Source organism: Alosa pseudoharengus, unplaced genomic scaffold, assembly GCF_046254945.1.
Source record: "Alosa pseudoharengus isolate Yale_2024_CS ecotype anadromous, Long Island Sound unplaced genomic scaffold, YU_APseudo_1.1 YU_APseudo_1.1_scf_23, whole genome shotgun sequence".
Classification (NCBI taxonomy): Eukaryota; Metazoa; Chordata; class Actinopteri; order Clupeiformes; family Clupeidae; genus Alosa; species Alosa pseudoharengus.
In genome coordinates this window covers 28,654,811-28,669,361 of record NW_027468685.1, presented here as the reverse complement: position 1 = coordinate 28,669,361, position 14,551 = coordinate 28,654,811, and the positions used below count along the sequence as shown (strand labels likewise).

General features: G+C 42.0%; 1 protein-coding gene across 1 annotated transcript; it reads right to left on the bottom strand.

The window, feature by feature from the left end:
* Positions 1–9,166: 9,166 nt before the first annotated feature.
* On the bottom strand, positions 9,167–13,613 carry edn2 (endothelin 2). Its single transcript, XM_076302224.1, has 5 exons — positions 13,422–13,613; positions 12,616–12,769; positions 12,159–12,272; positions 11,262–11,354; positions 9,167–11,049 (listed from the first exon to the last, which is right to left on the bottom strand). The coding sequence occupies exons 1-5, from the start codon at positions 13,483–13,485 to the stop codon at positions 10,956–10,958; spliced, it is 519 nt and encodes a 172-aa protein (XP_076158339.1). The 5' UTR covers positions 13,486–13,613; the 3' UTR covers positions 9,167–10,955.
* Positions 13,614–14,551: the final 938 nt, after the last annotated feature.

Sequence of the window (14,551 nt, the reverse complement as noted above, 5' to 3'; positions counted from 1 at the left end):
ATTAGGCAACACAACCACCCACTAGCCAATTATGTGTCCCTGACAAGAACGAGTCCTTAAAAACTCCCTGTTGATGCATGCCAAGTTTATGATCATTGATGGAAACATTCATTAAATGAAAAATTTGGAGGACAAACTTGTTTTTAAATATAAAGTACCATATATAATTTGGTCCAAAATGTAATTCATTTGTAAACATGAAGGCAAAAAACATAAAAAAATAAAAAGATAAATAAGACTTCGCGTCAAAAGGCTGAACTGATTATTAGTAATTGAGGAAGTGAGGCAGAGAAAAAGACAATCCTTTATACGGGTAACATCCTGGTCATGTTATCTAGTTCAGTTTGGTTACAGTGCACCTGCAACAAGAAATGTCAAATATGGAAAACCCCTTCCGCTATCTAAAAATGAGAGGAATGTCTTCTTCTGATCAAGAGCCTTGATTTACAACGTATTTTAGTTCATTTTTAGAAAAAGGGCTTCCATGAAGCCCTGATGATTGCCAGAAAAGAATTCACTTTCGTTTCTTTTTTTTTTTTTTTCATTTTATCATTTCATCTCTAGGTGTGTTATGAAAAATACATAGTCGGAGGTGAACTGAATGACCTTTACAAATACTGAATACAAAAAGAAATATTCGCTCTGTAAGGAAAAGTAAACATATCTTTAAAAGATTAGCGATAAATAAATTCCCACCCAAGGCCCTGACCCACACAAGTGGCACATGCCAGAATCAACTATGACCCTACAAAACTACTGATGCGTTACAATCTCTCTCTCTCTCTCTCTCTCTTTATGCACACACACACACACACACACACACACACACACACTCTCCCATTTTCTGAGGAAACAGTTAATAAGTTACAAGTCAAGTCTCCCAGTGGGTTTCTTGTCACGCAAGTTTTCCATCAGTTTCATGATGAATTGTGTCCAAAAGTAAACATCGCCACAGGATTCTGTTATCATGAGGAAAATGATATAGCTTCAGTCTGCAGAACAAACACTTAACCTGTAACCCAGAGGAGTGGAGATGCTCACACACAATCCTATTCAGTCGTGTCTTATAGTGCAGAGTTTTTTACATGCATGAATTTATATACGCTTCAGTGAACACCTCGTTTTTTAACCTGCTCCTGATCTCTGTTGGAGGCACCTGTCATGTCCTGTGACCTTAGCACAGCCCCATGCTTTGAGTCGCATAGGGGGGGGGCGGGCTTTGAAGGTTCACCAAATTAGGAATACAGTTCAGGAGGAAAGTCAACTTGAGGAAAATTAAACTTAAAAAACACACACACACACACACACACACACACACACACACACACACACACACACACACACACACCCTTCGCCCCCCCCACACACACACACAAACACATACACATACACATACACATACACATACACATACACATACACATACACACACACACACACACACACACACACACATTCCCCTTTCCTCCACCCCACTCACTTGTTATTGGTACCCCCTATCTCCCCTTTTTGTTCCAAGCATCTGGGAGTGTGGAATGTTCCACACCGTTCCCCTTCCTGCCGTGTGCCAGCACTGCGGCAACCCGGAGGCTCCCAGACACAACAAAAACATGGCCGACTCCTGCTCTCGCTGCGCTGAGTGTCACTGCTGATCACACAGGACAGCCCACCACTAAGCGGCTGGACAGTGTGTGCGTGCGTGTGTGTGTTTGTGTGTGTGTGTGTGTGTGTGTGTGTGTGTGTGTGAACGCGCCCGTGTGTGTGTGTGTGTGTGTGAACGCGCCCGTGCGTGTGTGTGTGTGTGTGTGTGTTTGTGTGTTTGTGCATGCGCACCTGTGTGTGTACGTGTGAATATATATCTGAAAGTTGGTTTTGTTGTCCTCAGTTGCATGTGTGTTGCATGTGTGTGTTTTTGTGCACATATCTAAGTGTATGGGCATGGGGGAGAATTTTCCATATGTACGTATGCATGCATGAACGTGTGTGTGTCATATTTGTGTGTGTGTGCGTCTGAGTGTTTGCATACACCCTATGTGTTTGCATGTTGTAAGGGTGTTGTACCACACTGAGATGGAAAGAGTGCGACGGCTCGCGGGCTTGTTTGTCTGGACCCAAGATTGCGGCCGGCCGGCCAGCCCTGAAGGAAGTGGCCTGTTCCTCTGATGGAGCCACCGAGCAGGACCCAGAGAGCAAGTGGACAATGGACATGAAAGCAACACACACACACACACACACACACACACACACACACACTCACACACACACATACATGAAAGCAACCACCCAGTCCATCCACGACCGGACCGCCCCGCCCCGCATGCCGCTCTGGACTCCCCCTCACATCAATCCCATTCCGCAGCGTGCAGGAACCCCACTGCAGACACGCTGGCAGACATTCTGCACTATCTCACCGCACTTATGGAGATCTCGCTATATTAGCGTGCTTGCCGAGATACACAATAATAAACATATCATCATTGTTCTTGTTTCCAATCATATTGCATGTCATTCGTATTACATAATATATTGGACATAGTTGTCAGACAAATGAATGAACTTAAACTATATACACTTATTTGAATGTCACTCAGCAACCATATGATTGCATCAGAAATATGTGCAGTGGTCTCTTATTTTTCCCCAGAGCTGTATATATCATTATATACTGTATGATATACCAGATACTTATGGAGACATGCATAATCTGCACATAAACCTAACTGGAGATTTATAGTATTGCACTTATGAATGCAAACAGGGCCAACATCAAATTGTCACTGCCTTTTATTTGTGTTGCTCTCAACAATGATAAATGCATATTTCATATTGAACTTCCATGTACTTTTCTTCATGTATTTAACCAAAATGATTACAGAATAGATATGAGCTTCATCAGAATATGTGTGTTTTCTAGGAATCATTAAATCAACCCATTGCTTTGTTGTTATTAACTCTTAACAGGGTTAACCCATGGGGTTGACGCAAACTGACCCATGAGATGAAAACAGGTAACTGGACAGTTGCACCGATAGCAGTACTTATCTTTCTGCTCCCTGCTTTTCTGCTTTGTGCTTTTAGTATATAAATAAACGTGACTTGACTTTGGCTCACTGAACAGGTAGGACTGGTCAACGTCACCCTCTGTGTTTCAGCACCAGAGCAGATGAGGGCGTTTCGTTTGGGATGCACAACAGGAAGACAGGAAGTCTTCTCTACGCCAGCAGTGTCTACATGTCAGTGCTGTCCACCACTGAGCACGTGCGACCTATCAAAGAGTAAATAGACACACACCGGCCATGCGTGACTCTGCGTGCCTCGGAACTCCGTGGAATGTTCTGGGTCATCGAAAACAAACTTCCGAGAGGTTTTATTATATTTTTTAGTTATATTTAAGTAGGTGATGTGCCAATGTACATATACCGGTAATAGTCAACCATTAAGTCTTAATTGGAGTTTTGTCTTCAGCATAGAAATAAAAATAATGCAGTTTTGTTAAGCTTCCAGTTATTTGGGGAAAAGTGCTTGAAAGCTTTGATAGAATCTAAACCAGTAATCAGCATGTGTGGTCTGTAATGACACTATATTATGGAACAGACTATGGGGGTGGGCGTAGGGGGTGTAGACGTGTCAACCTACATTTTGCACAGAGCTTAGTTCTGTATATAATCCAGCCATGATGCACTCCTGCAAAATAGTGCTCCATGTTGTGCATGCTGGTGAGGGGAAGAGATGGCCATCGGGCTCCATTTGAATAGGAAATTAAGATAGAGATCTGGTGGTTGAAATGAGGGATGCTAGCTGTTTACAGAACTGGCCAGGTTGTTTAACCTGCCGCACGTTGCAGTCATGTCTGAGAGTGTGGCTATCTGAAGCATCTCAACTGGTCCAGCCTACGTGTGTCGCAACACATAAAAACCAGATTGGAATCAAAGGTGGGATTTTAAAAATGTGTCCAGTGCAGACATGCTCTATTTGTTGCATCTGACTTCCTGTCAGTATTGTAGCACTTGTCCTGTCCTTGCTACTTTGTGCACAGGTCTTTTATCACTGTGAAGTGAATCTATTATGCGGATAATGTCAATTTGATGATTTATACTGTCAGGGCTGGCCTTTGATGGTTAGATGGTTAGAGCGAAGTGTTTCTTTATTGCCCAATATACCCAGCTAATCAATATTTTTAATGTAATCAATTGTCAATTTCAATCTTGCTTTCCATCATGCATAAGTCTAGGGTTGCAACTAAGCCTTGACTGTTTGACTGATTATGTTATGTGAAGAGTGCCATCATGGCCCTACTCCCTATACTGTCTAGACTGATCCCCACAGAGGCTGCATCTGAATGTGAGTTTTATTTTGTTCAAACAGAAAAGAATAATATGCACTGCCCAGCAACACAGACAGAGAGATAGAGAGACACATGCACTGCAAGCAAGCACATCAATCCAGTCTTACTACTATTTGCCAGCCTAGAAGTTGACAAGGAGAGAACACAAGTTTATCTGATTGCTGTTGCTGTAATTAATTTTATTGTGTTTTTTTACAGAGGCAGAATGATAGTTCAACTTAATTCTCTCATTACATTTGCAAACACACCTGCTTTAACATGAGTGGGAGGACTGATTTACAGGGATCTAAACAGCTTGAGTGGTGAGAGTAGGGCCATCTAGCTCTGCATATTATTGACAGGTTTTACTGCTAGTCTCAGAGTATAAAATTGTAAATGTGTAATTCTATCCATTTATATTTTTGCTCAACATCAAGACACACTTGACACTTGACTTGATATAGCAGCCACTTACGGACTCTCCACTTCAACAGTCCCAAGTAGAGAGCTGCAGCAGTGGAGGTCTGTGTGAGAGCGCCGTGCCTCCCGCGCATTCCCACTCGCCCTCGCTGTGCTGCGCAAGGCTAACAAACCCAGGAAGAGCAGTCAGATCAGCGGTCAGATAGCGGAGAACAGGAGCGGTCAGATAGCGGCCTCTCTCATAATCAGTCTCCACACCACCGCTGCTGCTGCTGCTGCTGCTGAGGGGACTGGCTGTAGGGGACAAAATAACAGCAATAATAATGGAAAAAAATAATAAAAAAAAGGCATGTCTGGGGGGAACTCGAGATCTCAGAGAGCTGATGACGGTGCAGGTATAAAGGACATACATGCTGCCACATGAGCATGGGCTACAGAAAGAAAAAAACATGCACTAGTTCCATCAAACCCTCAAATGCTTTGGTGAGAGAGGGACAGAGAGAGGGAGAGAGAGAGAGAGAGGTTGCAAGAAAGACAGATTGTGAGAAAGAGAGAGAGAAAAGTGAGAGAGTGAACAAAGAGAGAGAGGGGGGGAGAGAGTGAGAGAGATGGAGCTGGAGGAGAGCAACACACAAACGAAAACAAGTGTTGTTATGACAACCCTGTGATTAAGCAAGTCTTAATCACTTTCCCCCCATTCTCTATCAGCTGCCCCCTCTGCAAGGAGACGTGTCTGTGATTTTTCAGTGTTATTTTTCCCCTTTTGTTCGCCACGGCGTTGCAGGAATGTAAGGGGAATGTGGGAAAAGCATCCTGTTTTTATTTCCAACACTTACTCAGCTGTTTAATGAAAAATGCACTGACCGTTCCAGATGCCTGCAAATTCTGATATGGATCGGACCCAGATCAGCGGCACTTCTGGAAGGGGTCTAGTGTCACTTTGTTGCCCGAGGATTAAAAAGGTCCATAAAGAGTTGCAGTTGTTTTGCACAATATATAATTAGCCTGCATCAATTGTATGCATAATCCTGTTATAATTATAGTGGATGGAATCTACTATATTGAAATCTTCTGGCTTCTTCTTCTTCTTATTATAACCTTTTCTTGTTATCTTTTCAGGAATAAATGCGACTCTAACCGCTTAATGTACAGACATGTTGACATAACCGTTGTGTAGGTCTGGAGTTATCAGATTTTTTAAAAAGTTTATACTTGATTAAAAATGTTTAAAAAAACGTATTTTTCTCTGTATGACATCACAATGGGGACTCATTTAGAAGGGCCTTAAAGTAATCAGGTGTAGGTCCACCTGCGTACAATCAGGCACTCCCTAAATAAAACAAGTCCTACACATCCTGTAATTAATCGCTTTTGAACCACACTGCTCAATTCCCTTCAAGACAGTTTACGTTCTTGGTGTCTGCTTCGTCCAACAAACTACGACGAAACGGACGTTTTCCTACCACACCCAATGTAAGTTACAATTAATTTGTATTTTTTATTCGAATGGAGTAACGTTATCTATGTGAAGTCTGTTTTTAATGAATAGGCTAGACAAGTAAGCAAGCAAGCTGGCGTTAGCTGGCATTAATTAGCAACACACTCTGCTACGTCTAGAGAGGACGTTATGTTTAACTCTAGTTAGTTTGATAATATTGGTATAACGTAGAGTAAGTTCATAACTTGATTAAGCGATTACCGAGGATTCAGTAGGTAAGTTGTATTACGTTAGTTAGACCTCAGGAATGTTTCTAGGTTCGTGTTGTGTGCAGTGAGGGCGGTAGTGCTAAGCCTTCATACTCAAATTGTCAGCTGCCTTTCCTAGCGATAGCTGGCCTGACGAAGGAAATGGCCTTCTATGGCAGTCACTGGCTGAAACTTAGCCTTTTTGAACTAGGCCTACGTTTATATGAGTGGTTGTGGCGTAGGCTTAGCTGTCAGTTTGTTGTTCAGTTGAACATATTTATATTTATTTAACTGTCTGTTTTTCCCCCTTCTATTTCTGTTAGGTGCCGCTTCACTCTGCTACTGGAGGATCAGGCTGACTGCAACTGCTATGGATGCTATACTGAATGGATGGCAGGAAAGCACAGCACATGTGAATTTCTAGATGAAGAGTGAATAAATACACTTGCTTAACTGATAACAAATTGTCAATGGTTATTTATGCAAGCTTGTGTAGCCTAAACCAGACATACCTTGGCCTAGCCAAATTTATCCTGGCTGTAGATAAAGCAGGAAATTAATTTCCCAATATTTTGCCAGATTAGGCTAATAGTGGTTTACTGAGATTTAATATCAATTGAAATACCATTGAACTCAGGTTGATCTTTAGTTTGGTTGTACTTTCAACATTGTTTCAATATTCATTTTAGTGGAAATACCATTGAAATCCCGTTGATCTCTAGTTAGAATTTCAACGTTGCTTCAATATTAATGAAGTGTGCAAAAGTGATGTAGAATCAATGTTGCAGTGTGACGTTGATTCAATGATTTTAACGTGGACTCAATAATGAAGTCAAATGTCAAGGTCAAACCCACCTTGAGTGTGATCTCTCTACGCCAGACACACAAGGTCTTTTGGTAAGAGGGTTAAGCGATTTAATGTTTTTTTTTTTTTTCAGGAATCTCCCGACCAACATTAAGCCAGCAGCTTTCCATCTACTATTGTAATTCCTCTGGCATTACATTTCTAGTTCTGTATTGTTCATTAAAATAATATGACAATACATCTGAAGAGTTCAGAGTTGCAAAACCCTTTAAATCCATCTGACCACTTTTTTTTTTAAATTCTTTATCAGGCTCCTACAATTTTATATTTCAGACCAAGAAGAGAGTGGTATTTAGTGGGTTTTGAAGCAAAATGATTTGATTAACATAATACTATATTATTATATAAGCATTCACTCACCATCATTATCTCATTTTTGATGGAGGTGGCGTTTAGAAGGTTTTGCATCTGAACTCTTTTAGACAATGGTGTTTTTATCATGTTTTTCTTTCTCATAAGTGCATTTGGACCTTGGTCTTTCTCAGTTGAAGAGTTGATTAGTGGTTGATGGAAAAGCTGTAAGCTTCAGAGGCCCATGGCATAATACAAAACAAGGATAGGAAGGAACTGCCATCCATCAGGATCAATACAGATGCACCCAACCTGTTGAGGAGTACGGTCACAAATATGTGATTAGAATGTTCACAAACCGAGAGTTCCGCTCTATGATGCGCCAATTACCCTCAGAGATTTTCCCCATAGACTGTATAAAGAACACTGAAACTATAGATCATTTGCGTGGAATTCTAGAAGGAACCAGGAAAATAATTCACTCCTCAACAGGTTAAATAAAACATTCCTCCACTGGGCACTGCACAGTGTACAGACTTTCACAGTATTGTTAAGAGTATTACTCAAACTGTTTCTCTTGGTCTTGGACATTCTGTATGCTTCAGGTCTAAATGATAACTCATCATATAGATCATATAGACTTGAGGCATGCTGTTGTGGAATAGAGTGTCAGTGGGTGTGGGTTTTTTTCTTTCCAGTGGAAGGTATTTCTTGTTTTCTCTGCAGCAGTAGACCACGATGCATACGATAAAGCCCTCATTGTAGAAATCCCACCAGGCTTGTTGTGTTGTGCATTTTATGGAAGTGGATGAGACCCTCCGCAACACAGAAGCATTTCACAGAGTCGTCACTTAAACGTATCCAAAGCAACCGATCTTGAATAAACATCTGGCTGCAGAATGAGGGGCAGACAAAGACACAGCACACCTTGGAAAGATAACATTCCATACCAGAAAACTCTGACTAACGTCTGACAAAAGGCCTACACAAATACCATGTAGACAAACACACAGATATTCTATGCACTGCGGATCCCGGTGGAAGAGGGACATTGTGTGCTTGCACAGAGCACGTAGGCCACATTTACTTTGCTTAACACCTGCTCCGCTTAAAAGCTTCATGCATTCTTTTTAGGCTGTCTAGACCTCTTCATATGTCAAACGAAAATGCTGCATTTCCTTGATAAATCACCTGAAAGACTAATGACTGAATTTGTCTAGGCAAGAAGGCTTCATTTGTGTTGCAAATTTCTAACCAAAAACTTGCCTCTTAAGATAGATGCCAGTTAAGTACAAAGATCACAGACAAACATATATTCTTATGTAAGTGCTGATTACTTACATACACTATTTATATTACATTTTTGGACAGCATATTTGGGGGACATATGCTTCATGTCAGGCAAGCTTTATATATATATATATATATATATATATATATATATATATATATATATATATATATATATTTGTCTACATCATGTAACTCCACTGGTAGACTAAACATGGCTAAACAGCTACAGTAAGTCACAGCATACAACAGTATGTTCAAGAAGATGTCAAGGCAACAGAGAGAAAGAATGTTGTTGTCATAATAATTTATTTCATTTCCATTTGAAACAGGCATATACAAAGTTGTCTCTAAAATATAAATATATGTACGAAATTCCAATAAATTAAATAAATAAGACAGAGAAATGGAAATATGTCAGTTCAGTGGACTCAAGTACATTCAAGTATTCCTGATATTCTCACAAAAAAATATAAAGTTGTCCTTCCTGTGACAAGTCACAATGGAAGAACAATCCAGCATTTTGATGAGGACTGTTTTGTTGAACAGTAAACAAATAAATAACCATACACAAACACACATAATAGATAAACAGCACAGTGATCCTGACCTTGAACTTGACCAGAAATTGCCACCTCACGTCATGTCTATGGCACACCTTGAAAGGTATGTGCATATTCAGTGAGTTGAATGCCAAATTCACTGCCACATTCCACCCAAGTTCCAGGTCTTTCTTTCCTAATGGATAATCACAAGGACATTAGCCCCCCGTTTGTTTCAGAGGAAAAAACAATTACAGCATTTTCTTGGCATGACCAGAGCCATTGAAAGTTGCTTGGCGTTCTGAACAATCAAAACATTATACAGTAGCTATGCAATGAATACTTCCGTCAACACCAAGGGCCTGCTGCCAAAGTAAGCACTCGGAAAGCGGGAGAGAACTTTAAAAGATAATAAAAATAATAGAAGAACTTTCTTAATTGTTTAACTGAAAGCGAATATGATGCCAAGTAAATTTGCCCTAGAAAGTATTTGTTGGCCATCGAGTGTTTATCAGCGTTTTACAATACACTCATTGTGGTGCACGGGCAATGGTTTCCTATCTCAACCTTTGCCTCCCCGACACAACAGATTAGCAGTGGAAGATACAAGCACCAGCCTCGATTACAACTCAACAGAATAGATTATTGTGGGCAAGGCCCTCAGTGAAGTCCATTGCGTTATTGCAGAGTTGGATGGGGAGGAGGGTGCTTTTTAAGCATGTGGATTTAGAGTCTCTATTCAGGATGAATATCTATAGCAGTTCAAGTCCCGAGGAACAGTAACAATCTGAAACTGGCTAAATTTCATCTCTAAATGAGATGAAGCCTAAATAATCTACTCTGATTCAGAGAAAGTTGCCTAATAGAAAAATATCTATGGAATGGTAATAGAAATCCAGCAATAGATTGTATGAGTATTCAATGCTAATTCAAAATTCAGACAGCCATTATAAAGGACACAACTATAGTCATTTAAATTTCTGCCACAACCTGAATAAAGATTGCATAATAAAGGTAGCCATTGTATAATAGGCTAATATGTCAAATAATAATAGTAATTAGTGGTATTTTATTCCTATAGAGCATTCCAGTGTGGGGAAATCAAATCATTGGTACACAGTGTAAAGCTGAGCCATACTGTGTTATGCATTAGAGATGCAGAGTCAGTCTGCAGCAGCAAAGTCCAGCCAGAATCCAATGTGCTGAAAAACTCAAGGATTCAGAAACGTTCAGTCTCTCCCCTGTGAGCCTCTCAAAAGTAGACAAGCTGGCCAAAACTTTGGCTGAAACAGCAGATGAGACTTCTCTTGTTCTTCTCTTTCTCCCATTCTCTCACTCTCACACTCCTTTTTTTTTGCCCTCTTTCTGTCAGGAGGTTCTGAAGCGCCATCCCTCTTGTGCAATGGGTCTCCTGATGTCCTCTGCCCTGAGGCGGACTCTCCTCTCAGAGAGACAGACCTAGGCTGGTTCTCTGTCTCTCATCGAGGATGTCTTTGTTCAGATGCTCGCGATTCTTCGTTGTCATCATCTTCCTCCTTTACCTGGCTCTAGGCCAGCCCACCTTTGACCCTTTCTTCCTCGGAGAGGCAGACTGCTGTTCGGCAGCTCTTTGGTTGACCTGGGCCACCTGCCTGTGAAAAAAAAGCATATGTATACGATTAGCTTCATTATACTTTCTACAGGAGCAGGGAGTCCTGTTCCGTAAGATGCCTATCTCACACAAACATATGCTAATCACCCCTAGTGGACACAGAGGGTCATTTGAGCCACCATTGCACAGCTGGGGGTCTGGTGTTGTTAGTGTGTACTGTATGTTTGAGTGCGTGTGAATGGATGCTCTTACCTGAGAAAGGTCACAAGGTCGTTGCCTGGGTTACGCATGGTCTTGGGAAGCAGACCCTGTTGGCTGACTATCACAAGGGCAGGGTTTTCTGAGCTGTTGGGGGAAAAGATTAACAGTTAGAACACATTTCAAAAGCCCCAGATCTGATTTCAACTAATATTTTCTCTAACATGGAGAGCAGAACAGAAGTCATCCGAGGCTGCCATCATAGTAGCAATGTTTGGATGGGCCATGACATGGGCCTTAATGGCTTGTGGAAATACCCACAGATTCCGTTGTTTGTGTAAGTCTTTCAGCTATCTATCTGCCCTGGCTTCTCTGAAAGTTGTAAACACATGCCAGGAATAAGAGCAGAGGGATGTTAAGAAGGAGAAAAAAAGATCACTAATCCTCGACCTTGAGCTCCCTCAGCAGCCGCAGGAACTCAAAACATGCCGAATCTCGAGCCGTCCCCCGGCTACCAGACAGGACAAAACTTTCCACAAATAGCACAGTGAGTCATAAATTCACGCTGCTGGTGGCGGTGGAGGTGAGATCACAAGACACTGCGGCAGCGTCTCGGCCCATCCCTTTCTCCCTCTCTCTCTCTCTCTCTCTCTCTCTCTCTCTCTCTCTCTCTCTCTCTCTCTGTCTCTGTCTCTTTCTCTTTCAGGGGAAGAGACAGCAGCAGCAACTATACATTATCATTGCTCATCATCAGTGCAATCCCGCCATGCTCATCACTAACTCTGATCTCTGATCTGTGTCCGATCTGGATGGCTTGCCTTGGCATGTGCGGACTGGAGACTGGGTGTAATCTAAAGTGTGTAAGTTTGTGTGTGTGTGTGTGTGTGTGTGTGTGTGTGTGTGTATGTGTGTGTATGTGTGTGCCATGGTCACAGGGTGCTGCCGGCTCACCTGTTGTGGCAGAAGCTGTTGCAGGTGTGGTCGTTGGGGCTGTTGCACTCGCAACGACCTGTAGAGCGGCGCCGGCGAGACAAGGGGCTGCCCAGGCCATATGGGGTGGTTTTACTGAACACAAAGAACAGGAGCAAAGTTAGCAAGACTCCAGGGCAGGATGCCAGTTAATCATCAGCTTGTGCTAACACAAAAAGAAAGTGCTGGTATTGCTAACACTACTCATACTACACCATTACTACTAATCATTAATAAACTAATAACTATACTAATAATTATACATTAACAAAAATTACCCACATTAGTATTAGGATTTTAATTATTTTTCCTATTATTACTATTAGATTATATGTTTGGTATTATTCATTTTCAGTTCATATAATAGAAGTTTCCCTATGACTTATGACTTAGACTCCATGATAGTTTCCTAGGCTCTGATTGTATGACTGGTCCTCACCTTGGTGTGTTAACCCAGATGATGTCCAGGTGGCAGAAGTAGATGCACTCCTTGTCCATCCAGTTGCTGCAGGAACAGCGTTTGGTTCTGACCCGATGTGGTGGTGACGGGTCAGAGGACTGGACCTCACCCTTAGACACGGGCAGTCCAGCTCCTGCAGGAGAGCAGAAAGGGAGAAGCAGGTGAGGAGAGTGCTAAACACCAGTGGCCACTGAGGTCCATTGTGCTAAGTAAACATCGGTGACTGTGCAGGACTTCTCAGGAATCCCAGGTAAATACCACATGTGCACCCAGTGTGTAATCGCACCTCTGTTGTTGTAAAAATGTTTATCAGAGTGACAGCTACTACGCCAAAACCCTCTGAGCTGTCAGGCCAAACAAGCAAGAATACAAACAGAGCTGCTGAATCACCCTGCTAACCACTATTGTAAAATAGCAAACTTTTCAAAACTAAATTGTGTTGTCGATAAAATGTTTGCCTTCAAATGTAAATAAATAATGAGTAAATGTATTAAGTAGAGTAAACAAAAGAGTCCATTCTAAACTGAAATGTGTCTTAAGTTTTTTACAGCAGTTACACCATCTGTACACATGCTTCAAATGATCCAATACAATCTCATTCAGTTGGAGAGAAATGACACTTGGAATGTATTTACACTGGTCCCCATTGATTATTTTAGCAACTTTAGCAAGAGACCTTGAGCAGTTTGTTTGGAGAACTGTAAAGAATTATGACTAAAGTCCACCCATGTATTAATATATATAATGGATAAAATGTTGACAAAATAATTGTAAAACTGTCTTACCTTCGTGCAGGAGCACAGCGAGAATGATGGAGAAGACCATGGCGGCGCAGAGAGAAGAGGCCATTGTAAATCTCAGTGATGGGACTTTAACGATGCTGTGTATGTCCAGAGAGTAAAGTACAGAGGCAGGCTACAAGGCTACAAGGCTCCAAGCGTCAGCGGTACAGTCCCAGCAAGTTAGTCGGCAGATAGGCGACAGGTGTTTGTATCCAGCTCTGGAGTCAGAGCCCCTACTTATACGAGACATGCTGCCTCTGGACACGCCTCCACTGTGTTGTTACACAACGCCCTGCTGCCCAGATTCCAGCCCCTCTCCACTCCTCTCCCCCCCTCTCCACTCCTCTCCACTTCCAGACTTCTGTCACATTCCAGGGCTTTTCCTGCCTCTGAGGGGGGTCAGCGTCAGAGCATGCCTGGTGAGACGTAATCGTGGTGAGACGGAATCGAAGAAAAGAAAAACAGTTTCAGTTGCTACACACACACACGCGCACACACACACACACACACACACACACACACACACACACACACACACACACACACACACACACACACACAGACACACACACACACACACCACCACCACCACTTCTGACACTACCAGAGGTCCTTCAGGGTACTTAGTCCCCCCCTATGACTACCATGATGTGAAACATTGCCTCCACCGCCAGACATTTCTGGATGATCTCTGGAGTACTGTCTCTAAAAAGACACAGAGAGCTTAGAAGACCATCCCTCATCTCTCATTCTAAATAGATCAATCCATCTTCATAACCTATGATCACAAAGCTGCATAGATCGTAATGTCCTAAAACTTCGGTTGTTAAGTCTGACGTCTCGGGCCAAACAGCTTTTTTGTCCAAAAACGTTTACTAGCACAACCAGCTAGTTTTCTCAGCCTGTAAACCTTGTCACCATCACCTTCATTTAAGTGAGGGTAAAAACAAATCCCTTAGTCTAATTCTCTAACTAGTGCAGCTGTGCAGCCGGATGACATAATGAAGGGTAACGTTCAGGCCACCGCGGAAAAGTATGATTTTGTTCAGTTGAGGGAGCAAGTGAGTAGTAGAATGATAATTTTCTTATGGGCTACTCTGATTAGTGGAAAACAATCCTTTATTTTACTGTTT